Source organism: Chamaea fasciata, unplaced genomic scaffold (genome assembly GCF_029207755.1).
Source record: "Chamaea fasciata isolate MVZ Bird 193981 ecotype frontalis unplaced genomic scaffold, bChaFas1.0.hap1 SCAF_1, whole genome shotgun sequence".
NCBI lineage: Eukaryota > Metazoa > Chordata > Aves > Passeriformes > Sylviidae > Chamaea > Chamaea fasciata.
In genome coordinates this window covers 42,759,866-42,785,358 of record NW_027094086.1, presented here as the reverse complement: position 1 = coordinate 42,785,358, position 25,493 = coordinate 42,759,866, and the positions used below count along the sequence as shown (strand labels likewise).

The 25,493-nt window shown below is 40.4% G+C and overlaps 1 protein-coding gene across 4 annotated transcripts in view; it reads left to right on the top strand.

Moving 5' to 3' along the window:
• The window catches only part of MAPRE2 (microtubule associated protein RP/EB family member 2), a 98,056-nt gene that overhangs the window by 61,469 nt on the left and 11,094 nt on the right, over nt 1-25,493 (top strand). For all 4 annotated transcript variants that reach the window (XM_066181732.1, XM_066181722.1, XM_066181741.1 and 1 more), the window contains 3 exons: nt 11,541-11,686; nt 13,536-13,749; nt 24,560-24,699. In XM_066181732.1, the coding sequence (XP_066037829.1) occupies nt 11,541-11,686; nt 13,536-13,749; nt 24,560-24,699 (500 nt within the window). The remainder of the gene's footprint in view (nt 1-11,540; nt 11,687-13,535; nt 13,750-24,559; nt 24,700-25,493) is intronic.

Sequence of the window (25,493 nt, the reverse complement as noted above, 5' to 3'; positions counted from 1 at the left end):
AGGGTCTGTAACTACCCAGTGGCTAGAAATGACACAGAAAAAGGCTGATGTTTCACTGTGAATATACATGCCCCTGGGGAATGACTTCTTTCTGATTTCCATCTGTGATTTTTAAATTTGAAGATGTTTGGTGGAGGAGGAGTTTGTTTGTGGTGGAGGAGATCTAACTTAGATTGCTGCTTCCAGACAACTAACATGCTGGGGATATCTTATGAAGATACTATCTTATCTTATGACAACATGCTCAAAGCACATGGAAGAGGAAACACCTGACCAGATTTCAGCTATTTCTTGGTCCAGACAAAATTAATGAATCGGGTCTTATATTCTTATATTTGATTTTACCTGCCATTCTGGATAGATTTTCTGTCTCAGAGATGTTCTCTGAAAGATACAAGTAGTCCTTTGAGATTGATAGTCTTGTAACCTATTCTTCAAAATTTAAAAAAACAATTTTCACCTGCAGAAGTAGAGTTCCATACTTGCAGCCTTGCACAACGACCATAAAAATGAGTTTGAAAAAGTGCAGAATAAAGTCAATGTAAGCAACTGATATAAACTGAACAACTGAAGACATAGACCATGGGAAATATTTTTTTAACTGTTATAAAACTTGAAATTGAAATGTTATCTCTAGTTGTTGTTATATTGACATGTCAGGAAGTTAGCCTAAGTATTTTATTTCAGAATATATAAAGACAGAATTCACACAGGGAGTAGCTATAGATAGATAGATACAGATAGATACACGCCTGTACACATTGAAAGATGGAAACTTAGAGGAAAATGGACGTTTGCATCCCGAAATACCCAAGTTTGCTATTGTTTGAAACAGGAAGCATAGTAGACAAGTTATTGACTTGTTCCTGTGTAGCTATTTAAATGCTCATAAATAGTTGAAAGCAAGCTTTTGAAGTGAGTTCTCAATCAAGTTAAATGTGTGTAGGCTTACACAAAAAAACCCACCAAACCAAAAAAAACCCAAGTAAGACATAAAATACTTTACCAAAACCCTTTCTGAAAATAGGGGAAAAGTGATCTAAGAAAATATTGACTAAGCAGAATAAAATGAGTTAAAGTTATGTAAGAAGATCAGGTAGAGAGACTTCAGGTGGGTGGGGCAAGGAGGGAAAAAGCATGGGAACTATCACAAATCCACTGTCCCACTTCATTACACAGCTTCTTATGCAACTTTCTCTGTGAACTACAGTGAGAATTTTGGGACACGCCTCAAGGGAAGAACTGAAAAAGGGTCGTCTCATTACAGCTCTTACTCCATTCTGTATAAAATTAAATCTTTTCTTCTTTCCTGGATTGGATTGATTGTTATTGTTGGCTGATGCTTCTACATGCTTGTCTTTAGGAGTGAAAGCTGTTAATTTGAGTTTCCCCATTTGGTTTGATAGTCGAACTTGATGCTTACACATTCCTGTTTTTACATTCATGTGCTTCACAGTCCAGAAGGGGCTTTAGTAGTTCCTTGTCTAAAGAAGCATTCTTGTGCAGTATTTCCTGTGTTTGGGAGGATTTGCTCTCTGAACTAACGAATCTAAACACTAATAGATTATTGCAGACACTAGAGCACAGTAATCTTACTCTTAATAGGTCCTTCCCATTTGAGACTGTATAGTCCATTTCTCATGTTCAAGGCATCTCTATGTAGGGATTGAAGACAGATGAACAAGCAGGTTTGGGAATCTTTCTGCATTTAATGTACTTTACTGTGTAAACTCAAAATAGTTTATTTAATGTACATATATTTTATTTAGCCTATTTCTAGTGTAGCTTTCAAGAGAGAAACTAAGGGAACAGTAGTACAAATGATGAGCCAACTGCAGGCAGAGCCCAGCAAGCAAGCATGGTATGGTCTGCAGTTTGAGAGTGGCCAATCCAACTCATTCATTCTGGCATTCTTTGGCTGACATCCCTTGAACCATTGGCAGCTTTCATGAGGATTAATGCTCGTTTCCATAAAATATGAGCATTTCTCCAGGACTTCAAAGGGAAGGAATATGTGGGAAACTCTTTACAGCGATGAAGCATTTCACGGCATTAACAGGGATCTGCAGAACTGCTGTAACTGAATTTTTATAACCTACTGTAAAATTGTATGGACATTTTCCTCTTTTTTAGAAAAAAGCATTAAGATTAGTCATGCTGTTTTATGACTATTCAGTTCTTGTTCATTTTTGTTAATAAGGAGCAATCAAAAATGCCAGAAAAAGCTAAATGCAGGGCCAAAAAGTGTGGGAGAGGGAAAGTAGGGAGGATGTTATATCCGAATTAAAAGCTCAAAGGAGTTACTCTTAGGAGGTAGGAGCAACCTAGATATGGCATATGCTTGTGTTCAGCACCTGGCTGTGAGACCTCATGGGTGCCCACATTTTGCAGACAACCTAGCAACAATTTTTGACATTTGGAGCTTAAACAAGGAGGAATAATGTGACATTCTGCCTTTACTAAAGGCTTTATTCAGAACATATCTGAAGCTTAATATGACTGTAGTTACAATGACTGAAAAAGCAGTCAGATCTCCTTTTCCTCATTGCTGTGGAGAAGTAGCTTTGCTAATACACATACTGTAGCAATACCAGCCTGTTTCTCAGTTTCCACTTTGAGGAACAGAGCTGCTAGAATGAGGAGCAGCAAAGGAAGAGGATGGCTTAGTCATAAAGTATTTGTATTCTTTGGGAGTCTTAGATGTGTTTTTTGTCTCTGCTAAGTAGGCCGAGCAAAGTGCAGTGTCCCCTGAGCTTTCTGAATGCCGGCTGTGGTAGTGATGTGCCAAGAAAGCCAGGCTATGGATGGGTGCAGCCCTGGAGAGTCTTAATTCAGTCTATAGCTCCTCAGGTAATTTAGTTTTGAGAACTAAACAGGGAAAATCTCTCCAAGCATCTCAATACAAATCTTTTTGCTTTAGACACCTGTCATATTGTCAGTTTTTGGACTCTGGGTTTGATTTCCTCCAGAGTTGTTTTACCTGAACATTTATAAACCATGGTTTTAGTAGAAGGCATAGTGCATTCCCTTTAGATTGGCATTCCCTTTAGAGAGAGCATTTAATTTGATGCATCAATGAAATATAATAGAGAACGATTGAGAGGATGTAATGTCATAGGATCAATCCCATGTGAAAAACCCATAGGTCTGGGGAACAGGAATTTCATGTGAAGTAAGTATGACATCAGTTGTTTCTTAGGAGTCATGATATGACTCCTAAATCACAAGGAATTTAAGTAATTTGTTTTAGGAATACACAGGAACTTCTTAGAAAGAATTCTGACTAAGCAGCTTATAACTGAATTTTCTTTACTAAGGCTGTTTTTTATCTCTAAGGAATACCAAGTGTGTATGTTGCAGGGCTTTTCATGACTGTTAGAGTGTTACACAAGAGTATATTCAAAATACGAGTCATGCAGGAGACTATAGAGGGTTTGCCTGTGAATTAAAAAGAAACAACACCGTGTCTACAAGCTATATAATGTCAAGGAAATGATAAACGGATAGAACAGAAAATGTGGCCTGGAGCAAGGTATAATTTTTGACTTAGCTATACTTCTGTGATCCTGTGAGATTAAGGAGATACAGACTCTTCCCACTCTGTGCATTTGAAAATTCTCAGTAGAATTATAAACTTGCAAGTTGTCTGACCCCCACTGCATACAGACCTTCTGTCTTTGAGGATTTGTATGCAAGGATCAAGGATTAAATGCAGGGTTGTTTTTCTCCTTGCTTTTAATAAATGGCTGTATTATAAAGAAAGCATGCGTGGTTTGGCATTTTCAAATTTTAGACTGTGGTGCTTTCTCTGCAGATGCCCTGGGTGTTGCCAGAGGGAATTTCTCATGTGGTGACTTCTGTGCCATATCTCAGTTGGTGTTCCTGCTGTGGAAATATGTAGTCCCTTTATGTATACATTTTGTTGGCACTCTGCTGCCCTGGTGTTGGAGGACAGCAGGCAGTGTGACAATAGGGCAGATGTCATTCTTTGTTTGACTTTGTGTCACCTCACTGGCTGGGAATTTGGAGGAAAACTTCACAGGAAACATCACCGCAGCCTCTGTGGGCTGTTGTCCCTTGTGACTGGTGCTGTGCAAGGCAGGAGGATGGTTCCTGGCTTGAGGAGGGTGTCCATGGTGCTCCACTTCCAGGGCCTGAGCACTGCACAGCTGCCCCTTGGCAGGGAAATGCCTGCTTGCAGAGCAGCCATCATGTCTCCAGCCCCCTCAGGGCCCTGGACAGCGGCAGGGAGCGGCGTGCCACGCACGCTGCCTCTGGAGCAGTGCTCCAAGGGAGCCGACTCCTCTCCTCTCCACCCCATCACAGGAGGCTTGAGGGGGCTGGGGAAGAAGGCTGTTGGCCAGACAGAAATGGTGAACAGGGCTGGTTTTTTTTTGGAAGTAAGTTGTGTAAATATACACACAAACACGGTTTGTTCTGGGGGTTAGCTGCGTAGGATTTGTGTTTTCATGTCTCTGTAGGTGTATTTTGCTCAATGCCTATATTAACCTATAACTTCCTACATGCTTTCGCCTAAAATCTACACTATAGGACCCTGTTGAAGCATTTGATGCCAGCATTTCTCTACATCCAAGTGCGTCTGAGAAACCAAAGCGTGTTTCCACATTGGTGGTTTTGGTTTTTTCCCAGTTGGCAGCCTTGGGGTTGGGTCTCTAGCCCAACTTGGGAACATGATTAAAACATGGCTTGATCGCATTTGCACTCTGTAACCGAGGCATGTTTCAAGGAACTGGCATGTTGTCCTGAGGTCATGCAACACAGAGCATACTCAGTGTCAATGACTCTCTAATGTCTTCCATATGGTATTTGGGATTAGAGGGATACAATGAATGTTAATGATTTGATTTAAATCATTTCCAAAACTTTCTCAGGAAGCTTGCAAAGCAGTATCATGAGATTTCCAGCCAATAATTTATTTTTTTAAATGTCAGTCATTAAGAATTCAGGAGGAATAGAACTTGAACAAGGTTTTTACTTTTTAAAAATAATTATTTAATTACTCACAGCACTCACTTGCAGTCAGTTGCTTGATTTCCCTCTGGTTTAAAGAGCTTGTTAGATTTTGTGTGGTACTTTTTTTAGGCATGATGAGTTACGCAGCTATTTTAAGTTAAATGGGAACTGCGTTTTCTGAAATTGTTCTGATCTTCCTGTTTAAAAATGAATGAATTCCAAAATAAGTTATTGCCAAAAATTTAAGTATTAAAAACTCTGCTGTGTATAATTGATGAGCAGCTTAATGATTTGCATATTTAAGAAAAAGAGAATACAATTTTAACATGGGGGGCACTTCCCTCCAATATCCATTATTTAAAATGATCAGTGGATATTGTGGATTACGTCACACACATGCCCTTCCTGTGTGGAGCAGGACATTTGGAAGCAGATGTTATTTAGGTGTACATTATCTCAGAGGTTGTTGGTAAGGCTGGTAGGAGGTACACAGTTCTTTTAGGCTGTTTGTTCCCTGTGGTGGCAGCACTGCTTTTTCGAGTTCCCATCTGTATGCAGGCACTCACCCTGCCCTCTTTGAGGCAGCTGTGCTCATGCAACTGTGAGCAGGAGTGCAGGGCTGCACTCTAGTCTGCATCACTTTTAGGGCTTTTTAAGTGCCCTCTCAGGACTGTTGCTGGGAACAGTGAAGCTAGGCCAGAGTGGCTTCACTGATGCACAGCCCCATAAAAGCTTGCTTCTCTACAACAAAGTAGGTGGTAGATTGATGTGTTCTTGAACATTCACTGGGAAATGGGCTGAAACTACTTAAATCATGGTGAAGGCACAGGAGGGGGTGGGATGGGGAGGGTGTGTTGACTGGAGAAATAAAATTATGTTGACCTACATACTAGGTCATATAGGTGCTGCTGGAAATGCAAATAGGAATTTGAAGACTGTGGTCTCTCCAGTGGAGCACTCAAGATAAAGTGTTCTCTTTCTTAAGGATGTGGCTGTATGTAACAACATTATGCTTGCAGGCATGGAATCATAGAATGATTTATGTTGGAAAAAACTGTAAAGATCTTGGAGTCCAGCTGTCAAGTCCACCACTAAACCATGTCACTAAGGGCCACATCTAAATGACTTTTAAATACCTTCGAGGGATGGTGAGTCTACCACTTCCCTGGACAGCCTGTTCCAATGCTGACAACCTTCTCTGGGAAGAATTTTTTTGTACTACCCTATCTAAACCTCCCCTGGCACAACTTGAGGCTGTTTCCTTTTGTTCTCTTGCTTGTTGCTTGGGAGAAGAGACTGACCCCCACCTGGCTACAGCCTCCTTTCAGGTAGTTGTAGACAGTGAGAATGTTCCCCACAAGCCTCATTTTCTCCAGGCTAAATAATCACAGCAGCTCCAGCAACTGCTCCTCGTAAGAGTTGTGCTCCAGATCCTTCACCAGCTTCATTGCCCAGTTTAAAAAACAAAAAAACACTTTGAATGGCGTAACAGAACACCCATATTTGAAATCTAAATGAAATAAAACCTAGTGCTGTGTGCTTACCTAAACATCGCTGCTGAGGGAGCAATTCTAGGAAGCCTAAGGTAAAAGACCAGCCTTCTGTACTGAAAACAGTGATTGCTGGCATTTGTGGGTTTTTCTCTCCCTTTCTTATCAAAACTATTAAGTCACACGTGCTGCTTGCAAGTCACTGCTTTTTTTTTTTCATTGTTGCTGTTGTCCCAGCAACAGAAATACGGGGTGTGTGCAGCTTTCCATCAGTGTAAGCAACCATAGTGAACTGAATTACTGATGACTAATTCATACACAAATCATCTTGTATTTTCATGCATGATCAGGTGGTTGCAGTTTTGGAGAGAATGAATAATTTGAAGGAGTTTGTATCTAACATGACTGGATCTGTGTTTTTGTATTATCTAAATATTTCATTAAAGCAAGCAAACTAATTTTGTTATAGAAAAGGCACAGTCAGCCTTTCTCCCAACCGGAATCTTTCAAAAACTGAGAGTATGAAAATCAAACTGAGGCCTGGTTGAAAGGCATAAACTTGATTTCTATGCAGTTTTAGAACAAATCTGATATTAAACATGTATACCAAATTTCTAGTGTAGAATTTAGGTCTGTTTCCTGTGGTTTGAGTATTAGAATTCAAAGAAATCAGCCCCACCCCTGCCCCAGCAAGTCCCTGTCTTTTCATAGGCCCTTTGTTTCCCATGTTGGCTGGTGTGTTTTTATATGGTTTTCTGGGATCTTGCTCCTACACACTGCAGGGATTCAGGGAGGAGCAGTGAGGGACAGTCTTTTGACATTAGATGTGAAGGATTGACCTAATTTGTGTAGGGCACACAAAAATTGGCAGTACCTGCTTATATTTATAGTGTTTCTACTAAATATTTCATTAGCACAGTAAGTTCTAACTATAGTATATTAAAAGCAGTTAGTTTGAACATAAAGTTTTCCTTTTTATTTATAAGTATATAAACATCAGTGCTAAAGAAAACTGAGTGTCTAATCTTGGTTTCAGATCTCTAATCTGAAATCCAGAAAGTTTACTGGGCGGTAAAAGCTGGTTGCAAACAGGATTCTCTTGTCTTCATTGTTACCTCCTTTAATTTCCTTTTGATTTAAATAGTCAGCAGCGAAAGTATTTTTGATAATCAAGAAAATACTTCTTTGCATTTGTGGATTCATCAGCCTCCAGATGGTGAAGGAGAGGAGAAAAACTGAAAATCTCTAACGATGTAGAGTGCGTATGCTTCAGGGCAAGCTAAGTCAGCATGGACAGTGTGGGGAAAGAAACACAGAAGCAGGGAAAAAGACATACAGGACAAAAGCTAAACTTAGTTCACCATTGCTTGCTTCAAGGGCCTAGTGAAAGATTGTCTACAACTCTGAAAATGCGGTAAGATACTCAGTTTTTATTAATTTGGTAGTAATTTTCAGCTTTACCCACTGTATGTGGCAAAATTATTACATTTTAATAGCTTCAAATAACCACCTTTTCAATTCTGAGTTTGTTCTCTTGTGTCTGAATTCTGCCCCAGCATCTCTTCCGCTCCTCTGGCAGCTGCTTGCCTAGCCTGGTGGATGCAATGCCCTCCCTCCACTTGCTGCCTGCTCTGCCCCAAGCCTGGGATGCCCAGGAAACACCTGCAAAGCCCTGATGCTGCCGGGCACTTTCTGCTCACTAATGGGGCTAAAAATAGCAACTGCTTCGGGTGATTTCAGCACAGTTTGCAGGCTCATTTCAGAGTCTGGCCCGTGAATATCTTCTGTAACTAATGGCTGCATCAATATTCTAGATCAAAACACAAAAGGGTTTTTAGCCAGTGATTCTAAATTGCTTGTTAGCTAATAAAGGATTAGAGGTTTTTAATATTGATCCCTCTTCTGCAGTGCCACCAGCTGTACTTTTCATTTTCCATTTGAGTCGATGTCAAATTATTTCTTTTTGCGTGTGCATATGTGCATGTTTATGCATATAAAAGTTTTTCAGTCAGAGAGATAGATTTATTGTGAGAGCTGCTCTGGTCGTGTGTTTTCAGCTTCACCATACACATTTGATAAGATTAAGGTTTGGGGGTTTTTTTTGGTTGATCTCTTGGGGGTGTGAGGGGGGTGGTTGGGGATTTTATTTTTTTTTTTTTCCAGAAAATGTAGGAATTTTTTTAATACTGAATAAAATCCAGTAGCATAAAAATTCTTTTGTTTGTGTAAATTATGCAAGAGGTATGTCACAAGCCATAATGTCATTATCTCTACTGTTGTTCACTTTGTATTCCATTATAAAGATTCCTTTCTCGTGCACCTGCACTGAAACATCAAGTTGTGTGGTACATTGGATAGGCCTAAAGTGCTGTTCCATATGCAGAGGAACACATAGATATGCTGTGGCTGTAAGATAAAAAGCATTCCAGTCTCACATCACTTAAGTAGGGCTCCCCTTTCTGCTCTCTCCAGGAAGTCTCAGCCGTGGGCAGTGTAGACAGTAGTGTCCCAATTCTGTTGTGCTGGTGTTTCCCATTTAAATGTAATCTGACAGCTACAAGCTTTAGGGGGTAAAATTTTAAATTATAAGTAAACACCTATATAATGTTAGATACACGCATAACCTCGATGTCCAAAATCGCAGTTAACTGTAATGATATTTTTACTTTCTCCTGATGGTGTGGTAGGCAGGTCTCTGGCTTTTTGGAGTGGGGAGGAATTTCCTCTCTTTGTAGCTCAGTGTTTAGCAATCCATGTTTGCTTGTTGCCTCTGTACTTCAGGAAGGAGTATTTTAATGAACTGCGTTTGCCAGTGCAATAAAATCCTCCTGTTGGGGAGACGGCCCAGCAGCCGCTCCAGTGTTGTGTCAGAGAACAGGTCCGTGCTGCCATGTGGATGCAGTCCAGTGTTTCCTGCCCTCGAGTGTTGCACAGACCCAGGACCACCTCCTGGCTGGCAAAGGCACAGAAACAACTGCCAGCAGAGAAAACACAAGGAAATACCCTAACTGGAGAGAGACTATCTAAAGGCATGCAGAAGGAATTTGAATTACCAGCAGAAGAAAAATCTAATGTGAACATTTTGGGCTTCTAGTTTTCTAAACGGATCTAGATGAAAGGTTGTGCAATGCATTTTTAGGGCCTCCAGGCAATTACTTAGATATCAGAGTAAAGCTTATAATTGGGGTATGGGGGGGATGAAAGGACAGAGTTAGGAACAAATTCAATTTATAACATTAAATGATTGCATAATAATCCTTTTGCATTAAATGGAACAATAATAAGTGTACTCAAGCTATGCATTATCTGTATATCTATGCTTTTAACTGTAATGTATTTTTCCATTGCCATGTATTTACAAGTCCTCCTGCTGAGGATGAGTTTTGAATAAATAATTCTGTTTATAATGTTTTCTTTAAGAAGATGCAAATTTGTCATCTGATGCTTGTAACTTGCCAGAAGGTGCCTTTCCCTTTAGGGAGTATTTTACTTTGATTCCTATCAAGACCATTGCAAACAGCTAAGCACAAGGTGTCCTTGGAAAATGAGGGTTTTTTTAATAACCTTTTTCCCCACAAAGCTAGACAACGTGAACAGATTTTTTTTAAATGGCAATGGTTTTCAGCACTAAAGCTGGATCTTGGTAGGTCCCTTAGCAAAATTCGTGTTGGTATTTCAGAGAACATTTTTGGACTCTTCTCTTAAACTCTTCTGTTTGGGAAGTGATCTCGATAACCCTTCATGTGATGGCTGACTGGATACAGAGAATGAGAACCATCTCATGCATAAAGTTGGTCCTGTCAAAGCATACGCATACCCATGGAGAAAAGTGACTTTCAGTTCAAGTTATTGTTGACTCTCCTGTAAAACTGGGCAAGCCAGGTGTCTGTTTTGTTACTTTGGTTTCTCTGTGAACACTCAAATATTTGTGATAGAAAATCGTTGTTGATAGTGGGCTGAAGCATTAGGTGAGATCTGGACATTTCTTTGTCAAAACTGATGTGCACTAAAAGCACAACAGTCTTTTTTTTGTGGAAGTGAAATTGAACTTGTCAGGGGTAATGGGGCAATCACTTCCCTGCCCTGCTGCTCAAGCACAGGGCATGCACCTTCTACAGTCCTCTGTGGACGTCACTGAATCTTTGCAGAGTATGAAGTATGAACTGCTTTTCCTCTGATTTCTTCAAACATATTCATCTTGATTTCTGAGCACTTGAGTGTGTCAACAGTAAAGGCTTTGCTGATGACAGTGGCATGATGCTGTAAGAGGAAGCTCCTGGCATACAAGAAATGTTGTTTCTATTAGCTATCCTGAGGATGCTGGTTAGAATTTTTTCCATATACTTCCTTCTTTGTTCTGGGTTAGTTACACATGCACACCCTTACCATCAGTGTAAGTTCAGAGAACTCTCAAAGTTGAACTTAGGAGCCTGACTGCTTCGAGTGAGAACTAAAGCTGTTAGCCCAGCTTTGAGAGCTATGGATGGATTATGCTCAAGTCTGCTTATTTAAATGCTTTTCTCAGGAAATGAAAATCAGTGAGAATGTTCATCGCAGAGGGGTGGGAACTGACAAGCTGGAGCCTTGCAATTAATTTTTTTTAATCATTGTTTGATATAATCTTAAATAATTGCATTGGGCTTGATTGGCATTTGGGTACAAGGGCCAGAAGAAAGATGCTCCTGGCTTGTTTGAATTCAGGGGACTGTGGGGATTGAGGAAGCTTATTAAGAGATTTTCATTTTCACTATTATCTTCTCATTGTGTGGACAGTCCTGCTGTGTATAGGGACTCCAAGAACATCCGTTTCACTTTGCATTAGTCGAGGCGATTCCTCGGATGCTGCACAACAGCGCATCGTGAATCCAGATTGAGTGGAAAAGAACCTCTTGAACACGTCACTGCTCAATGTACATTAAATAAGCAGGTCTTGGGAGCATAGTGTTAGGCTGAATTACAGCAGGGACTTACTCAGCACTGTTGCTTTCTGCTCATGCATTCTGCTAATGACATTAAACACCATTTGGTCTTAGCTGGGTGCATCTGGATTAACGTCAATGCATTCTCTTGTTATAGGAGCAGCTTACTGCCAGTTCATGGACATGTTGTTCCCAGGGTGCATTAGCTTGAAGAAAGTAAAGTTTCAAGCAAAGCTGGAGCATGAGTACATTCACAACTTCAAACTTCTGCAGGCGTCATTTAAAAGAATGAATGTGGATAAGGTAGGCATTCTGTATTTGTATTTTGATATCTGCATGTTTCAAAAGTTACGTAAATTGTGTAAAGTTAATAAATAGGGGAAACAAACTTCCAAATACTTGAAAATGCACTTTTTCAACTTTTGGAATTGCAAGTAGTGTATGAAGATGTTTTTGACCTTTCATCATCTGAAAAGGGTGTTTGGGCATAAAGGAAGATGTTTGGCATTTGGCTCCATTTAGGTACAAATTGAAAATTGAGTCCACATGTCTACTAAGGAGTTGTGCTGTCTAACTCTTTGTATCTTAATATTAGAGACCCTTTGATGCAACACCATGTGTTGGAAATTCCTTGTCATCAGTGAATCCTAATTTTTTTGATAAGTAAAATTTTCTTACAAGTATTCCATGTTTTTTGTCCAAAGCAGGGTTTGAGGAATTTAAATTATTCAAAAACTGCAATAATTTACCAGTGATTTAATAGGTTGGGTAGCACATATGATCTTGTAAAGTTAAGAATGGAAGGCACTGAGAAAATGCTTGTTCAGCCTTAAGGTACTTGGTTTATGCTTGAATGTGAGAGTTTGACAGACTCACCAATATAAATTACTGTGTTGATAAAAATTAATAATGGAAGTTATGTTGTCATGCTTATAGTTTTACACTGATGCACCACCTGTTTACCCTTTTAAGGTTCTGCCCTGGCTTTTAGTGTTGCCTTATTCTGAAATTTAAACAGTCCTAACAGAGAGTCCCTTAAGACTACTATGAGGCACTGGAAAAACCTCATTGTTTCATGAAATGTTATGGATATTTCTATTTACAGTATGATTTGCTAGTGAAACATTGGGAAGACTAATGTAGTGAACATTGTCAATTTTCCTGTAGAGAGCAAATTTATCATGCCTTTTTAATATAGAGTTAAGGTACAGATGGAACAACCTGAAAAGACATGCAAAATGCAATGTCAATTCTTGCATCATAGATTTATAGAATGTTGTAGAGTTGGCTTAATCCTGAAGAAGAAATAAAAACCCTTTTCCAGCTGAAAACTCATAACATTCAAGAGGCATTAAAATCTACCTAACTTGGCTGCTCTTCTGCAGCTCTCGTCCCTGTCTGCCCACAGTGTCTGGAAGCCTTGAGTACTGTAATATTGGCTGAAGAGACCTTTTGGAGGTTTCATGTCTGTGAAAAATCTCCAAGATATTGATATGGAGACATCCTTATAGCTTTTCCTTTGTTTTACTAGAACTTTATAAGGCATTTTAGTCAACTTCTGCATGTCCACAAATTGTTCTATGTATAGTTATATGTGGAACGGAAAAAAATTGCAAGGTTGAAACCTCAGGGTCAGTTCATATGATGACCATGTGCTACCAAAATGTAGGATGGTTTGAACTTTAGCATGTCTTGGAAAAGCTGCTGGGTTTTGTAGTTCAAACAGTAGGACAGAGAGCAAGAAACATCTGTCTGGAGTTTCTGAAGAATTGTTTATTTGTAGTATGTCAAACTGTACCATGTCCATTAAAACCAGAAATCCCTAGTTGGCTGAATATAGTGTTACTCCCAGAAGAGAGTCATTCATCATGGGATGTACCCATGGGATGTAAAGGAGTACCTCTGTGTAACAATAGCTATAAAGGCTTACATACACCTACTTTATCCCTACTTCAAAGGCTGGGTCTCACTGGGTTTTGTTTTCATTTTTAAGAGCACTTGCAAATTGACTCTTTCTTTTAGGAACAAAACAATGGCAGAGGTTTATTTGTTGATGCAGTTAGTAAATTTTTTTCAGATAAGTGTGTATATGTAATTTTTGTATCTAAAAATAGCAGTAATGTAATATTGGATGTTACTATCTACCTTTTAGGTAATTCCTGTGGAAAAACTGGTCAAAGGGCGCTTCCAAGACAACTTAGATTTCATTCAATGGTTTAAGAAGTTCTTTGATGCTAACTATGATGGTAAGGAGTATGATCCTGTGGAAGCTCGACAAGGCCAAGATGCTCTTCCTCCACCAGATCCTGGTGAACAGATCTTTAACCTGCCCAAAAAGTCTCACCATGCAAACTCTCCAACTGCAGGTATTTTGCATCTTAAAGAATTCCATTTCTGTCTCTGAAGACAGTTATAAACTCAGGTCCACTCTACTTAAATAATAGTTTAAAATTCTTTCCTTGGGTGCTCATGCCATTCTTCTTACCTTATCACAGGCTTAGCATCTTGAGACAGCAAAAAGTTAACATCTTGTGTGCTTGGCCCAGCCCTACTGAGCATAGGGTCTCCTCCACTGAACCCCCTTCATGTAAATGACTTGGGCTGTAGTAGTATCTGATGGTGGAGACAAAGGCTTTTAACCATCTTGTTGCTGAATGTGGTACATGCAAGTGTATTCAAGAACATTAACTGGAGCGTGCTCCTCTTTCACACCTCCACCTTTATAGGAAAATGCTTCCACGGGCTGATTTATTTCTTAATTTTTATGGTGAGTAAAATGTTTCCAAATCTTAAGGGCTGACCAGAAGAACAAAAATTAATTTTTTTTTTTGTTTTTATATGCGCTTAGTGTTTGGGTATGCTGGTCCTCCTAACTGAAAAACATGTTGTTTTTTCTCTTTCACAGAGATACCTCAGTCTTCTAATTTTTTTTTATTTTGTGCTTGTATTGGGTTTTGCTAGGATAGAGATAACGCTTCAGAAGAGATTGGTGCTAAATTTTGAATTTAAAACTAAAACAGTCTTGATAAAGCATGTTTTAATTATTGCTAATCAGTGCTTACACAGAGTCCAAGCTTTTTCAGTTTATCACATTGCCTTGCCAACAAGCAGGCTGGGGGTGCCCGAGAAATTTGGAGGGGACACAGCCAGGACAGCTGACCCCAAGAGACTGAACCCATAATCCATACCACATGGCATCCTGCTTAGCCAGAAAAGCTGGGGATGTAAGGAGAAGTGTGGAGAGGGATGTTCAGCGTTGCAGCATTTGTCTTGCCAAGTCACCATTATGGGTGATGGAGTCTGGCTTTCCTGGAGACGGGTTAATTCCTGCCTGCCCATGAGAAGTGGTGAATGAATTGTTTGCATTGCTTTTGTTTTACCCATTAAACTGTCTTTATCTCAACCCATGAATTTTCTCACTTTTCCCTTCTGACTGTGGGTATGACTAGTCACTATGCAGATGCCATTTTTGTTGACTGAGAATTGAGTGAACAGGAGAGCAGCTAACATATAAGAAAAAAAGTAGTCACTAAAAAGGTGTTACTGGTCATAGGTTTGTGCATATGGAAATACACATGGACACACACCTAATTCCTTTATTGGTTTGTCCTGGGTTTATGCTAACCCATTCCTCAAATAAGGATTAATATTTAGTTGATTTAAAATCTGTGACCTGTCCTCTCGTGGGTTCAGATATGCACCAGTATTCACAAAAGCAGGGGCAGCTGTGGAGCATGAAGCACCCTCACTTTTAGGTCGCCTTGTGCTCTGGAATCCTACCCAGATTTCAGTGTTCTGCTCTGATCACTTCTGACGTCAAAGTGAGGCATATTTGGCCAGCTGCCTTCAACTCATTAGTGCTTCCAGGAAATGGGGCTCCTAATAGCTGGCTAGTGCTACTCTGGGCTTCTAAAGCTTGTTTACATCTTTGTTTTGCACTGTCTTGTGCCTGAACTTCTGAATTTCAGAGTCTGGCATGCTCCAGTTTCCCATGAGATGTCTTGCACTCCCTTTGGAAACAGAAAACCCAAGTGCTAATGTCAAGATGTTGTCCAATTCCGAAATTGGAAAAGACACTTTTATTAAAGACAGACTTTACTGTGCTTGTTAATTCTTCTTACAGATGGTCTGTTCTTCCCAAAGTCACAAATATGTCATCCAAATTAAAGCTGTGGAGGTGACAATCCTACAGAAATTGAATAGCTACTGGAGTGAAACCAGCCAGCTGAAATGGAGAATAATGCAGTAATGTCATGTTGTGTTGTTGTATGAAGAGCATGTCCTGTGCCTTCCCAGCCTTTGCATGGGATCGTACAACTGACATAGTGATTTGATAAGATCCTGTAGCTGTGAGAGTTAGCTTTTTCATGGAAAACTTTTTTCTTTATTAACTTAAATGTTGTCCAGAAGTGTAGCAGGTAGGACACTAGTTTTATTTCTGAGCTGAGGATGGTGGGGTGTGGACATTCCAGGATGCTGGGTGAAGTGAGAGTTCCAGCTTTTCTTGCTGCCTGCATTTCAGAACAGAACTAATTCAGTTAGGTGTCATGGGTTGACTGAATTCTGAGTGAGCACTTTGATGTATGTGCCTCGCCTCACCCCATCACAGAACCTGCACGTTGGGAGGAATGGGAGCCTTTACTGAAGCTCTGGGAGGAGTTCTATATGCATCTGCAAACTTGTGGTGCCTCATGTCCTGCTGTTTGGCAGTAAATTGCGATGATGGGGGAGCAAGTTCTGGGCAGCTGGGAAATTACCATGAAAGATGTGCTTCTGTACCTCTGTCTTCCACACTTTGCTGGAAGTGAAGGAGTACTTGTTACAGCTGCTATAGGAACCAAAATGTAAAACCCAGGATATTGTTGGCCTTCTGGGCTGCAAGTGCACATTGCTGGCTCATGCTGAGCTTCTCATCAACAAACACCCCCAGTCCTCCTCAAGGCTGCTCTCAATCCATTCTCCACCTAGCCTGTATTTGTGCTTGGGATTGCCCTGAGCCAGGTGCAGGACCTTGCACTTGGCCATGTTGAACTTCATGAGGTTTGCACAGACCCACCTCTCAGGCTTGTCAAGATCCCTCTGGATGGCAGCCCTTCCCTTCTGCGTGTGACCACACCACGCAGCTTGGTGCCATTATTGATTTGTGTGATTTGCTCTGTATTAACAATGAAGTTTTGAAGTTTTAATACTGCCTAGTCAATTCTTTAACAAAACTAAAGGAAGCACTAGTGAGAAAAATAAAGAACCCAGAAGATCTTTCAGCATAATCCGAAAGTTTTTAAACAGCATGCAGTGGACATACCTACATGACACATCTATTGTTTGGTGTCAGGAGGAAGCTGACATGGGTACTCGTTCCTATTTGGGGGCTTGGCAGGCTTTAAAATATGCATATTCTAAATTGATGAGATATATGTATTTCTAAAGGAATCATTTATTTTAGCTACTAGCAGTTTCATATGCGTTTCAGGGGATTTCTATTGCTCCATGGAGTAGCTCTTCCAGTGCCCTTTGACTGAGTTTTGGGCTTGAGTGGTTTAGGACATGATTGTTGACTATTCCTAACTGCTTTATAACACTGTTGTAACAATGTCTTTTCAGAGGTAGACTAAGGTATATGTCCTTGAGTTAACAAGTGGTCAGATCCTTGAAGGCTGCTCTGACACCTTATCCAGAAAGGTGCTGGCATGAGGTGGTTTTCTTTTTTTTTTTTTTTTTTTTCTATGTTTTAATCAGACTCTAAAGTTTGAGGGGATGTCTGGTATCAGGTAACTGCTTCCTTTACCTGTAAATGGATATTAACCTGTATCTGTAAATCCAGGGTGTGGTCTTTATTTAATTTGAAAAATAAACACTTTTAAAACAACCCAAAGCTCAAGAAGTGTAAAAATGTGCTGGGTTTTGTGTTAATTGGTGAGCAGGCCAGCAGCCATAGCCCTTCCCATTCCAAAGGTGATCCTACTGGGGAGTCAGTGCAGGTCAAGGATAATGCAGCTCGGAAATGGAAGCATAAATAGGTCCCTACAACTAATCTGCTGTGCCACCCTCGCTCTGCCTTGTCCCTTCCTTCAGAGACAGAGCCGATTTGTAGCCGAGCTGATGGAGGTGCCGTGGGTGGATGGGTTTGGTACCGTGCCACAGTCTGCTTCTAGAAACAGTAGGAGCAGCAAGGTTTCGCCAGGTGAATGCAGCCCCCAGGTGGGGAAATGAGGGTCTTTTCCTCCTTCAAGGAGCAGCACAGACCACTGCTGTACGCTCTCTGGCAGCAACACCACAGCTGCTTTTAGATCTAATGCCATCTGCCAGCCCTGAGCCGACTTTCGATCTCCTACAGCCTCCGCACTTCTCTACTGTAAACAGCCTCCAGATGCAGAGTCAAAATTGTGGTACAGGATTAAAATATTAGGGCACTGTTGTTTATGCCAGTTCTAATGTTCCCTGTGGGAAATAGCGGAAAAGGCTTCATCTGATCAAAATTGAAAATAGCGATCAGGTTGTCAGGATTTTAGCTTAGTGTCTTACGTAAGTATTCCTGTATGTCAGAGCAAATCTCCATGGAGCACTCTCTACTGTATGGATGTGGGGTGTCAAAAATACACTGGTATAAGACAGCTTAATAAAATTAATTATTTACATGTAAGCTAAAAATGTGAGAGATTCTTAGATCTGAAGGCTGTTAGATTTTTTTTGTTTGAAATATTCAGTGAGAGCAGGATGACTAAAGCAGAACTGGAAAATACTGGAGGATCACATGAGGGCTAAAAATACTCGCTCTGTGACAGGGAAAATAACCAGGGCAGAATGAACTGTTTGTGCATGAATGCATTATATATAATGTGCCATCGAAAAGCCAATTGCACAAGAGAAATACTGATTTTCTGTAGGGAAATGGTATATCCTGCTGTGACAGTTGTGCTGTAAATTAATTTTGAGGGATAAAAATACTCAGTGAGACCAGTCTTTATTTTAGCAGCTAGTGATACAATTGGGATTCCTGGGAGACTAGAGAACTCCTGATGCCTTTTTTTTGCTTTCCACCAAGACTTGCTACCTATTTCCCCAGTGGAAGGCAGTAGGTGTTGGCAATGGCAATCTCTGCTCACAGTGGTGCAGTGCTCCGGGACAACGTGGCAGAGTTAGAGATGGAAAGAGCTGCAGGGTGACAAACTGAGGGTGTTTTCATCCCTAGTTCATACAAGGCCAAGGAATTGTACTAGCCCAGGGGAACAGCATGTGCAGTGACAGTGCCGGCCTGGGAGGTAAAGTGGCTCTGCTGTAATACAGACACATCTCCCCTGCCAGCATGTGGGGAATTTAATTTTTAAACCCACTGAGCTCGAGAATTTAGACCAGGAGGCAACGTGCTTGCAGTGCAGGAGCCAGGGCCTTTTTTCAAGAGAGATGATTGTGTTTGGAAAAGCAGTGGTGGAAATGGCTGTCTTAATTTTCAGTGTACCCCAAGTGTGAATGTCTGTTGCACAAATGTTTGCACATTCTTTCATTTTCCAATATGCATTTCTTTGCAGATTTTTTTCAGATTTTCCTTTTGAGACTGCTTTCTCCTTATAGCTAAGCAGACAGTGAAATTTTAGAAAACACAGGTTTTTAAGAGTACTTGAAATTTTGAATTGTGTTTTTCTGTTAAGCCTGTGGAATGGTTTCATCCACTGATTTGCATACTTTAAGATGTTTCTAAAGCAAATAGAAGTTTCAGTTGAGAAGAAGTATTAGTTGTTGATTATTTTAAATAATAAATAAATATTGGTTATTTTAAATCTGGAGTAAAGTCTTCATTTATGATGGGGGAAAGGCTTTGGTTAGGTCTCTTCAATCAAATCTTGTATTAAAGACAAACTGAGGCAGTCATGCCAACAGTAGAACTTTTTCATTTGACAAATGGCCTCCATTGGACTTTATTACTTGGAAAGCTCTCTTGAAATTGTGAGTTTCAAGTAGTTGTACACACTTCTCTTTGCCAGCTGTCTGGCAGAGAGAATGAACGCAGAACTCACCAGGCTGTACTGGACCAGCAGCAGTGAAGGTTGGTTTGGGGAGCTGGGAGGACAGAAAGGTCCTGCCAGCCAGGGGAAGGTAGTACCACAAAATAATTAGGACAGCTGCACTGCAGTGGGTTGGGATTCAGAAAGTCAGATTTTGTCTGAGGTAATTTAATTCCCATTAAGTATCATTTGTCATCACTTATTTCATTAAGTATCCCTAAATTGTCCATTTTCTTGTGTCCTGGTGTCGCTACAATAATAAGAGTGTGTGAATATTAATTAATCTACTCTTCTCACTCTCTTGGTTTAAGCGGGTGGAGAGTTTTTCTTTAACTTGTGAAAAAATTACTGTGGCCTCTTGTTGGGCTTGGTTTTTCTCCTGTGGCATGAGTCAGGAATATTCTTTTTATGAAATCCTTTAATTTGACTAAAATAGACTGTGAGTGATTCCCAAATTCCACTGAAGCAGTGGTTGTGTGGGCTCAGCCAAGTCTTGTGCTTGCTCAGGGCTTCCATTGCTCTCCTCATGCACGTCCACACTGTATTCATGCACATGTTTCCTTGAAATTTTGCATAAATATTTAACAGCATACTAATTACTCATATAGCTTCAAGGGAGAGTTCTCTCTAAATGTTAAGTAGATCTCTTGTCTACAAGACTGTGCCTGTGATGCAAAGAGAACTGGAATTTGCAGCCTAGCTTTTTTGTACCCAATCCTGCACATTGCCGACATCCACTGTTTTATGTTGCAGAAGTTTGCATCTGTTTGTAAAACTTAGGTATTTAGCAAGAAGAGTATTGAAGCTGAAACTGCGTGGGATACGTTTAATTATGGTGGACTGACTAGTAATTGTTTCTGGAGTACCACTGATGGAAACCTCTAATGTATTTCAAAGCTGGCTCATCTTAACTTAATTCAGTACAAGAACAGAAAAATTTGTCTTTCAGTTGTGAATTTACTTTTCTCACCTCTGCTAGTGTTATGTGGGCAGGTACAAAAAGTTGTCCAGGTGCTAATTGAAACAGCTGCAATACTGTTTACAAAAAAATTCTAATTGGAGCCCTGCATTGACCTAAAATCAGAGCATGCTGCCACAAAAGTTCTCACAGAACAGTGGAGGTGGGAAGACACCTCTGAGGTCATCCAGTCAAACTGCTCTGCTGAAAACAGGGTCACCTTGAGCTGGTTACCCAGGATCATATCCAGTCACATTTTGAGTATCTCCAACCTCAACCTCTCTGGACAGTTCGTTCCAGTATTTGAAAACCCTGAGTGAAGAAGTTTTTTCTTATGTTTAATTGGAATTCCTTGTGTTTCATTTTGTGCCCATTGCCTTGCATCCTTTGGGGACCACTGAAGGGAGCCTGTTTCCTACCTTCTTTGCACCTTCTCTTGAGGTGTCGATAAGATCTCCCTTGAAGCCTCTCTTCTCCAGGCTGAACAGACACAGCTTTCTGACTTGGCTTGTACGTGAGGTGCCCCATTCCCTTAGTCTTTGTGGCCTGTTGTTGGACTCTCTCCAGTTCATCCATGTCTTTCCTGTTCTGGGGAGCCCTGGTCTGAACCAAGCATTCCTCATGTGCCTCACCAGTGCTGACTAGAGGGGCAGAGTCACCTCCCTCAGCCTGCTGATGATGCTCTTCCCAGTGCAGCCCAGGAGGCTGCTGGCCTTCCTTGCTGGCAGGGTGCTTTGCTTGCTCATGCTCAACTCAGCGTCCACCAGGACACCCAAATCCTTTTCTGCCACAGTGCTTTCCAGTCTTTTGGCTGCCAGCATGTTTTGGGGCACAAGGATGTTCCTCTCCAGGGAAGGGCCCGGCATTTCTTTTTCAGCATCAGCAGTAAGCTTGAAGAGGAATTAATAACGGCAAAGTTATGTTGTTGATTACAGTGCAATTCTCTCACTGATCCGGGAAGAGATGATTATTGGATACCTTTTACCTTAAACACATGCATAAAATTCATGTTTTGTCAGAATGTGTAAATGAGCTGTTTATAAATATTTTCATGGAAGATATGATGTTGGAAAGAATTTAAACTGCTTGGGTTATGTAGTCCCTCTGAGCAGTGCATTAGGAGTTATTCCATTATTGCACTAATTGACTGCAACACCATTGCTCAACACCAAGTCATTAAGTCTAGCAAGATCTTTTGTCTCTGTTTAGATATCTGGCTGTTTCAAGTACTTTGCATTACTCTACCAACCAGCATCCTTTAATTATTTTATGAAATTAGGCTTCTGCTAGAATGGAAGCTTCTCTCTGAGCTGATTATAAAACTGATGCCTTAGAATAAATGTGCAGTACAGCTTTTTTTTTTTTTTTTTTCCTTCCAGGAAATTTTAAATTAGAAATTCCTAAGCATTCTCTGTTGCAATTAAGTTCTGTCCAGCTGCCGCTGATACCTCCTAGTAACCAGTTGGCTGGTTTTTGTCTGTGTTACTGAAATTGGAATATCGTGGTCATTTGAGAACTGATCCTGAGCAGTAGAGCAAAAGTTGATTTCTTTTGATTTGTCTGGACTTTTTAAAGCTTAGTGGCACTTTGCTGTAGGAATTCAAAAGGCTTTGTTGTTTTCAAAGGAGGGCAGAATATAATGCCACGTATCAGTGCTGCAGGCACTGGCAATGAGGCTTGCTCAGGGGGGGCACCTCAGCTGCAAAGTAGAGGGAGTACCTGAGGGTCAAATGTTTGTGCCTGCTCTTTCCTTAGCTCTCTCTGTCCTAGCTTTAAAGCATTTACTTTTCAGCTGATACCCTGAACCTGCATCTTGTAGTTGTATAATACAACAAGAAGTAAATGTTGATGCTTTGATCATTAAATAACTTGAGACCCAACTAGAATGCTAGAGTAAAGGTGATTTTATTTCATGTGTGTGTTCTTATTGCATATTTTGACACTAGTTTACTTCTGTTTATCTGCTAATCCAAATGAAAATGATTTTCCTGGCTTTGAGAACATTTTAGCAATCCTGCTCTAAAGCAGCCGATTTTCAGTTAGTCAAAATATGGGCTGAACCTGGAAAGCATTGAAGGCAGAATGCCAAATTTTAGGCAATTTCATAAAGAAAAATAGCAGCAAAACATCTTGGCATTTTTAATGTTTTTCAACAAATGATTTATTCTTTGCTGATCTAAGTATGATGTGGAAAAAAAGTTTCATTTCAGACATATACACAACACTGAATTTTCCCAACTTTAGCAAGGCTGTGTGCTATATCTGAAATTTGCTAGAGAAGAGTTTGTATATGCAATAGACATGGAAGCTAGTGGAGTCACCAGTTTCTAAAAGAAACAAAACCAAAACAAAAAACACCAAACAAAAGAAAAAAAAAAGGCCACAATAAAACCACAACCTCCCTCCCCCCACCAGTATGCTTCTTATCTGTCTTATATTAGAGAGCATAGAAAAGGAGGATGACTGTCTTACACAGAAATGTTTACACATGCTAACTGAATTATCAAGTTGTTTGTGTTCTGTTGGCATTAGGTGACCCAGTTAATACAGAGTTATCCATAGGAGTGGGGGGAGATGCTTGCTACAGAGGGAGGCCTGTGACTAAATCAGGAAAGCTTAAGCTTGATTAAATAACATTGCTGCTCTCCTTTCCCATCACTTTCCAGCTCCTCCAATGAACCACTGTCACAGTTCTAGGTCAGTGAGACTCTGTGAGCTCCACGGTCTGGGCATATGGACAGCCCCACAGGCTCTCTTCCTCTCCCTGCCTCCTTGCAGTTTCTTCCATATGATGGCATTTTTTAATACATTGGTTTTACAAAGAATTGCTTTATTAAAGCATTGTCTGACACTGGGGATACATTGTGGAAATGACAACTTAGAACAATTTGTAGTGTGCCATAAATCAAGTAATCCTATGGGAGGAGCAGCTGGTGAGGTGTGGGGTAGAAGGTGGCTGCTGAGAAAGCCAGGGCAAAATCCCTCTGGAACTGGTGAACAGCAAGCTCACAGCTCAGCTGGGAGCTGGGTGCCTGCTGGATTAGGGTTGTCTCCTGTGTGGCTCAGGCTTCAGAGCTGACAGCATTCGATGGTGGAGGATGCCATGGAACTTGTCAGCACATTTGGACAACTGTGTTTTGCTCTTTGTAGGAAACAGTGATGAACATGGTTGCTGCCGAGCAGGACCTCTGATTCACATGTCTGCTTAATAAATCAAATCAAATAGGCCAGAGAGAGGCTGGGTTTCCGTTTTGTCTTCTTAACCAAACCAGTTTCTGTATCAGATGTCTGTCCAGTGCATCTCAAATGTATTCCTTGTTGGAGGGAATAAGGAAAAGGCCGAGTCAGAGTGCAGTGCTTGTGAGAGCTGAGGCAGAGGATGAGCTGTGAGCCAGGCACTCATGTATGGGCTGAGTGACTGTATCAAACAGCCAGCATCAAGAGATGAAAGATGGAGAGACAGAGCAAGGTGAGAGGAGTTGGCTGGGAGGTTCCTGTGAGGGCACTGCAAACCCTTTCATACAACTGTTGCTCTGCTTGGGCATTTATGTGCCAAGTCATTGTGGGAAAAGAGTATCTGTATGCACTCTTTATTTGCTATTTCTGCTGGTGAAGATGTTGCTCCATATTCTGGCAGATTCACGGCGCAAGTAATTGAAAAGAAATAGGAAAACCTAAGGAGATCAAAACACATCTTCTGGTCACCATGGCCAACTCACTATGATGAGTTCACCAATGGGTTTAATTCTACTCTGCCTGAGTTCCAATGCCCTTGTCTCAGGGGTAGTTTACATTTGAAAATGAAAAAAGCACAGAGGCAGTTTAGCTGAGTTTTTTCAGCCCTGTCTTTCTCCAGGGAAATTGAGGATAGCTATGTATGTTATGTAATGGGCTGGGGCAACACTCTCTTTATGGTGTATTTTTTTTTAAGCTGAAAGCTGCTCAGATCTAAGGGAATTTTTATTCCTGATTTGGTGTTGTTTATTTTGGTTTTAGAGTTACCTCCCTCTCAGTAGCAAACTCAGATTGGTAGGAAATATGGTTTTTCCTTTCCCAAGGCATAACAGCAGTGGAATTTCCTCTACTGTCACCTTGAAGTAAGAGAGATGATGGATGGCTGTAAAATCAATACTTGTGTTTCAGTACTAGGTTAATAGGAATGCATTTGTTATAGAGATCAATCTTGTTTATTGATTGCTTATTTATTGTGTTTTTCAGGTGCTGCTAAGTCCAGTCCAGCTTCTAAACCAGGATCAACACCTTCTCGCCCATCTTCAGCAAAAAAAGCTGCACCAAGCAGCTCGGCATCCAAATCAGATAAAGATTTGGAAACTCAAGTCATACAGCTCAGTGAACAGGTAAATTTGCTTTAAGCACAAAAGTAGGTGCATTTGTTTTCACAGGCAGGCATGAAATCTAATATTGTCTTCTGATGAATGATGCTCTCCAGAGTTACTAAAGGACAAAAGTGAAAATAGTTCACCTGGAAAGAAAAGGATGAGGGGAAAAAAAAAAAGAAAAAAAAAAAGAAAAAAAAAAAGGTTTATTGTAAAAAATAATGTCTGGCAGAGATGACTGGTTTTTGCCAGTAGTTTTAAATTATGATCTTAGGAGTGACACATAGGTCTTGCTGAAGCATGGTAATTTTATTAGATGTTGAAATATATCTTTTATTTCACCTGGTTGAGAAAAATCCAAGTAGCATCTTTGCTCTTGTGTATTACTAATTTGAAATAAATCATTTAATCTGCCGCTGTGGAGAAAACAATCCTGTTTGTCATACCAAGGTGTTAAAGAGATTTGCAGTTAAAGTGAGACCAGAGCATTGTGCTCTGCTTTCTGGAAGGAAGGTGTTAAAGAAGCTAACACACCATTTTCATTTAAAAATGTGATCAACCTTTCTGAGAATACTTGGTTATATTATAAATAATGTTCTGCAATATAAAATAAAAGGTTCCGAATTTCTGTAATGTTAGGAATGTAAGGGCTTCATTTTTGTTTGTGCTCTGGAGCTTTACACAATTCTCTCATTTCTGAACTGCAAGAGTGTCTGCACTGGACAAGAATAAATACCTGCATCTGGCTTAAGACTGTGTTGTCAGAATGGTGTAAATGCCACTACTATATATGAGGCCTGATCCCTGTATTTGTC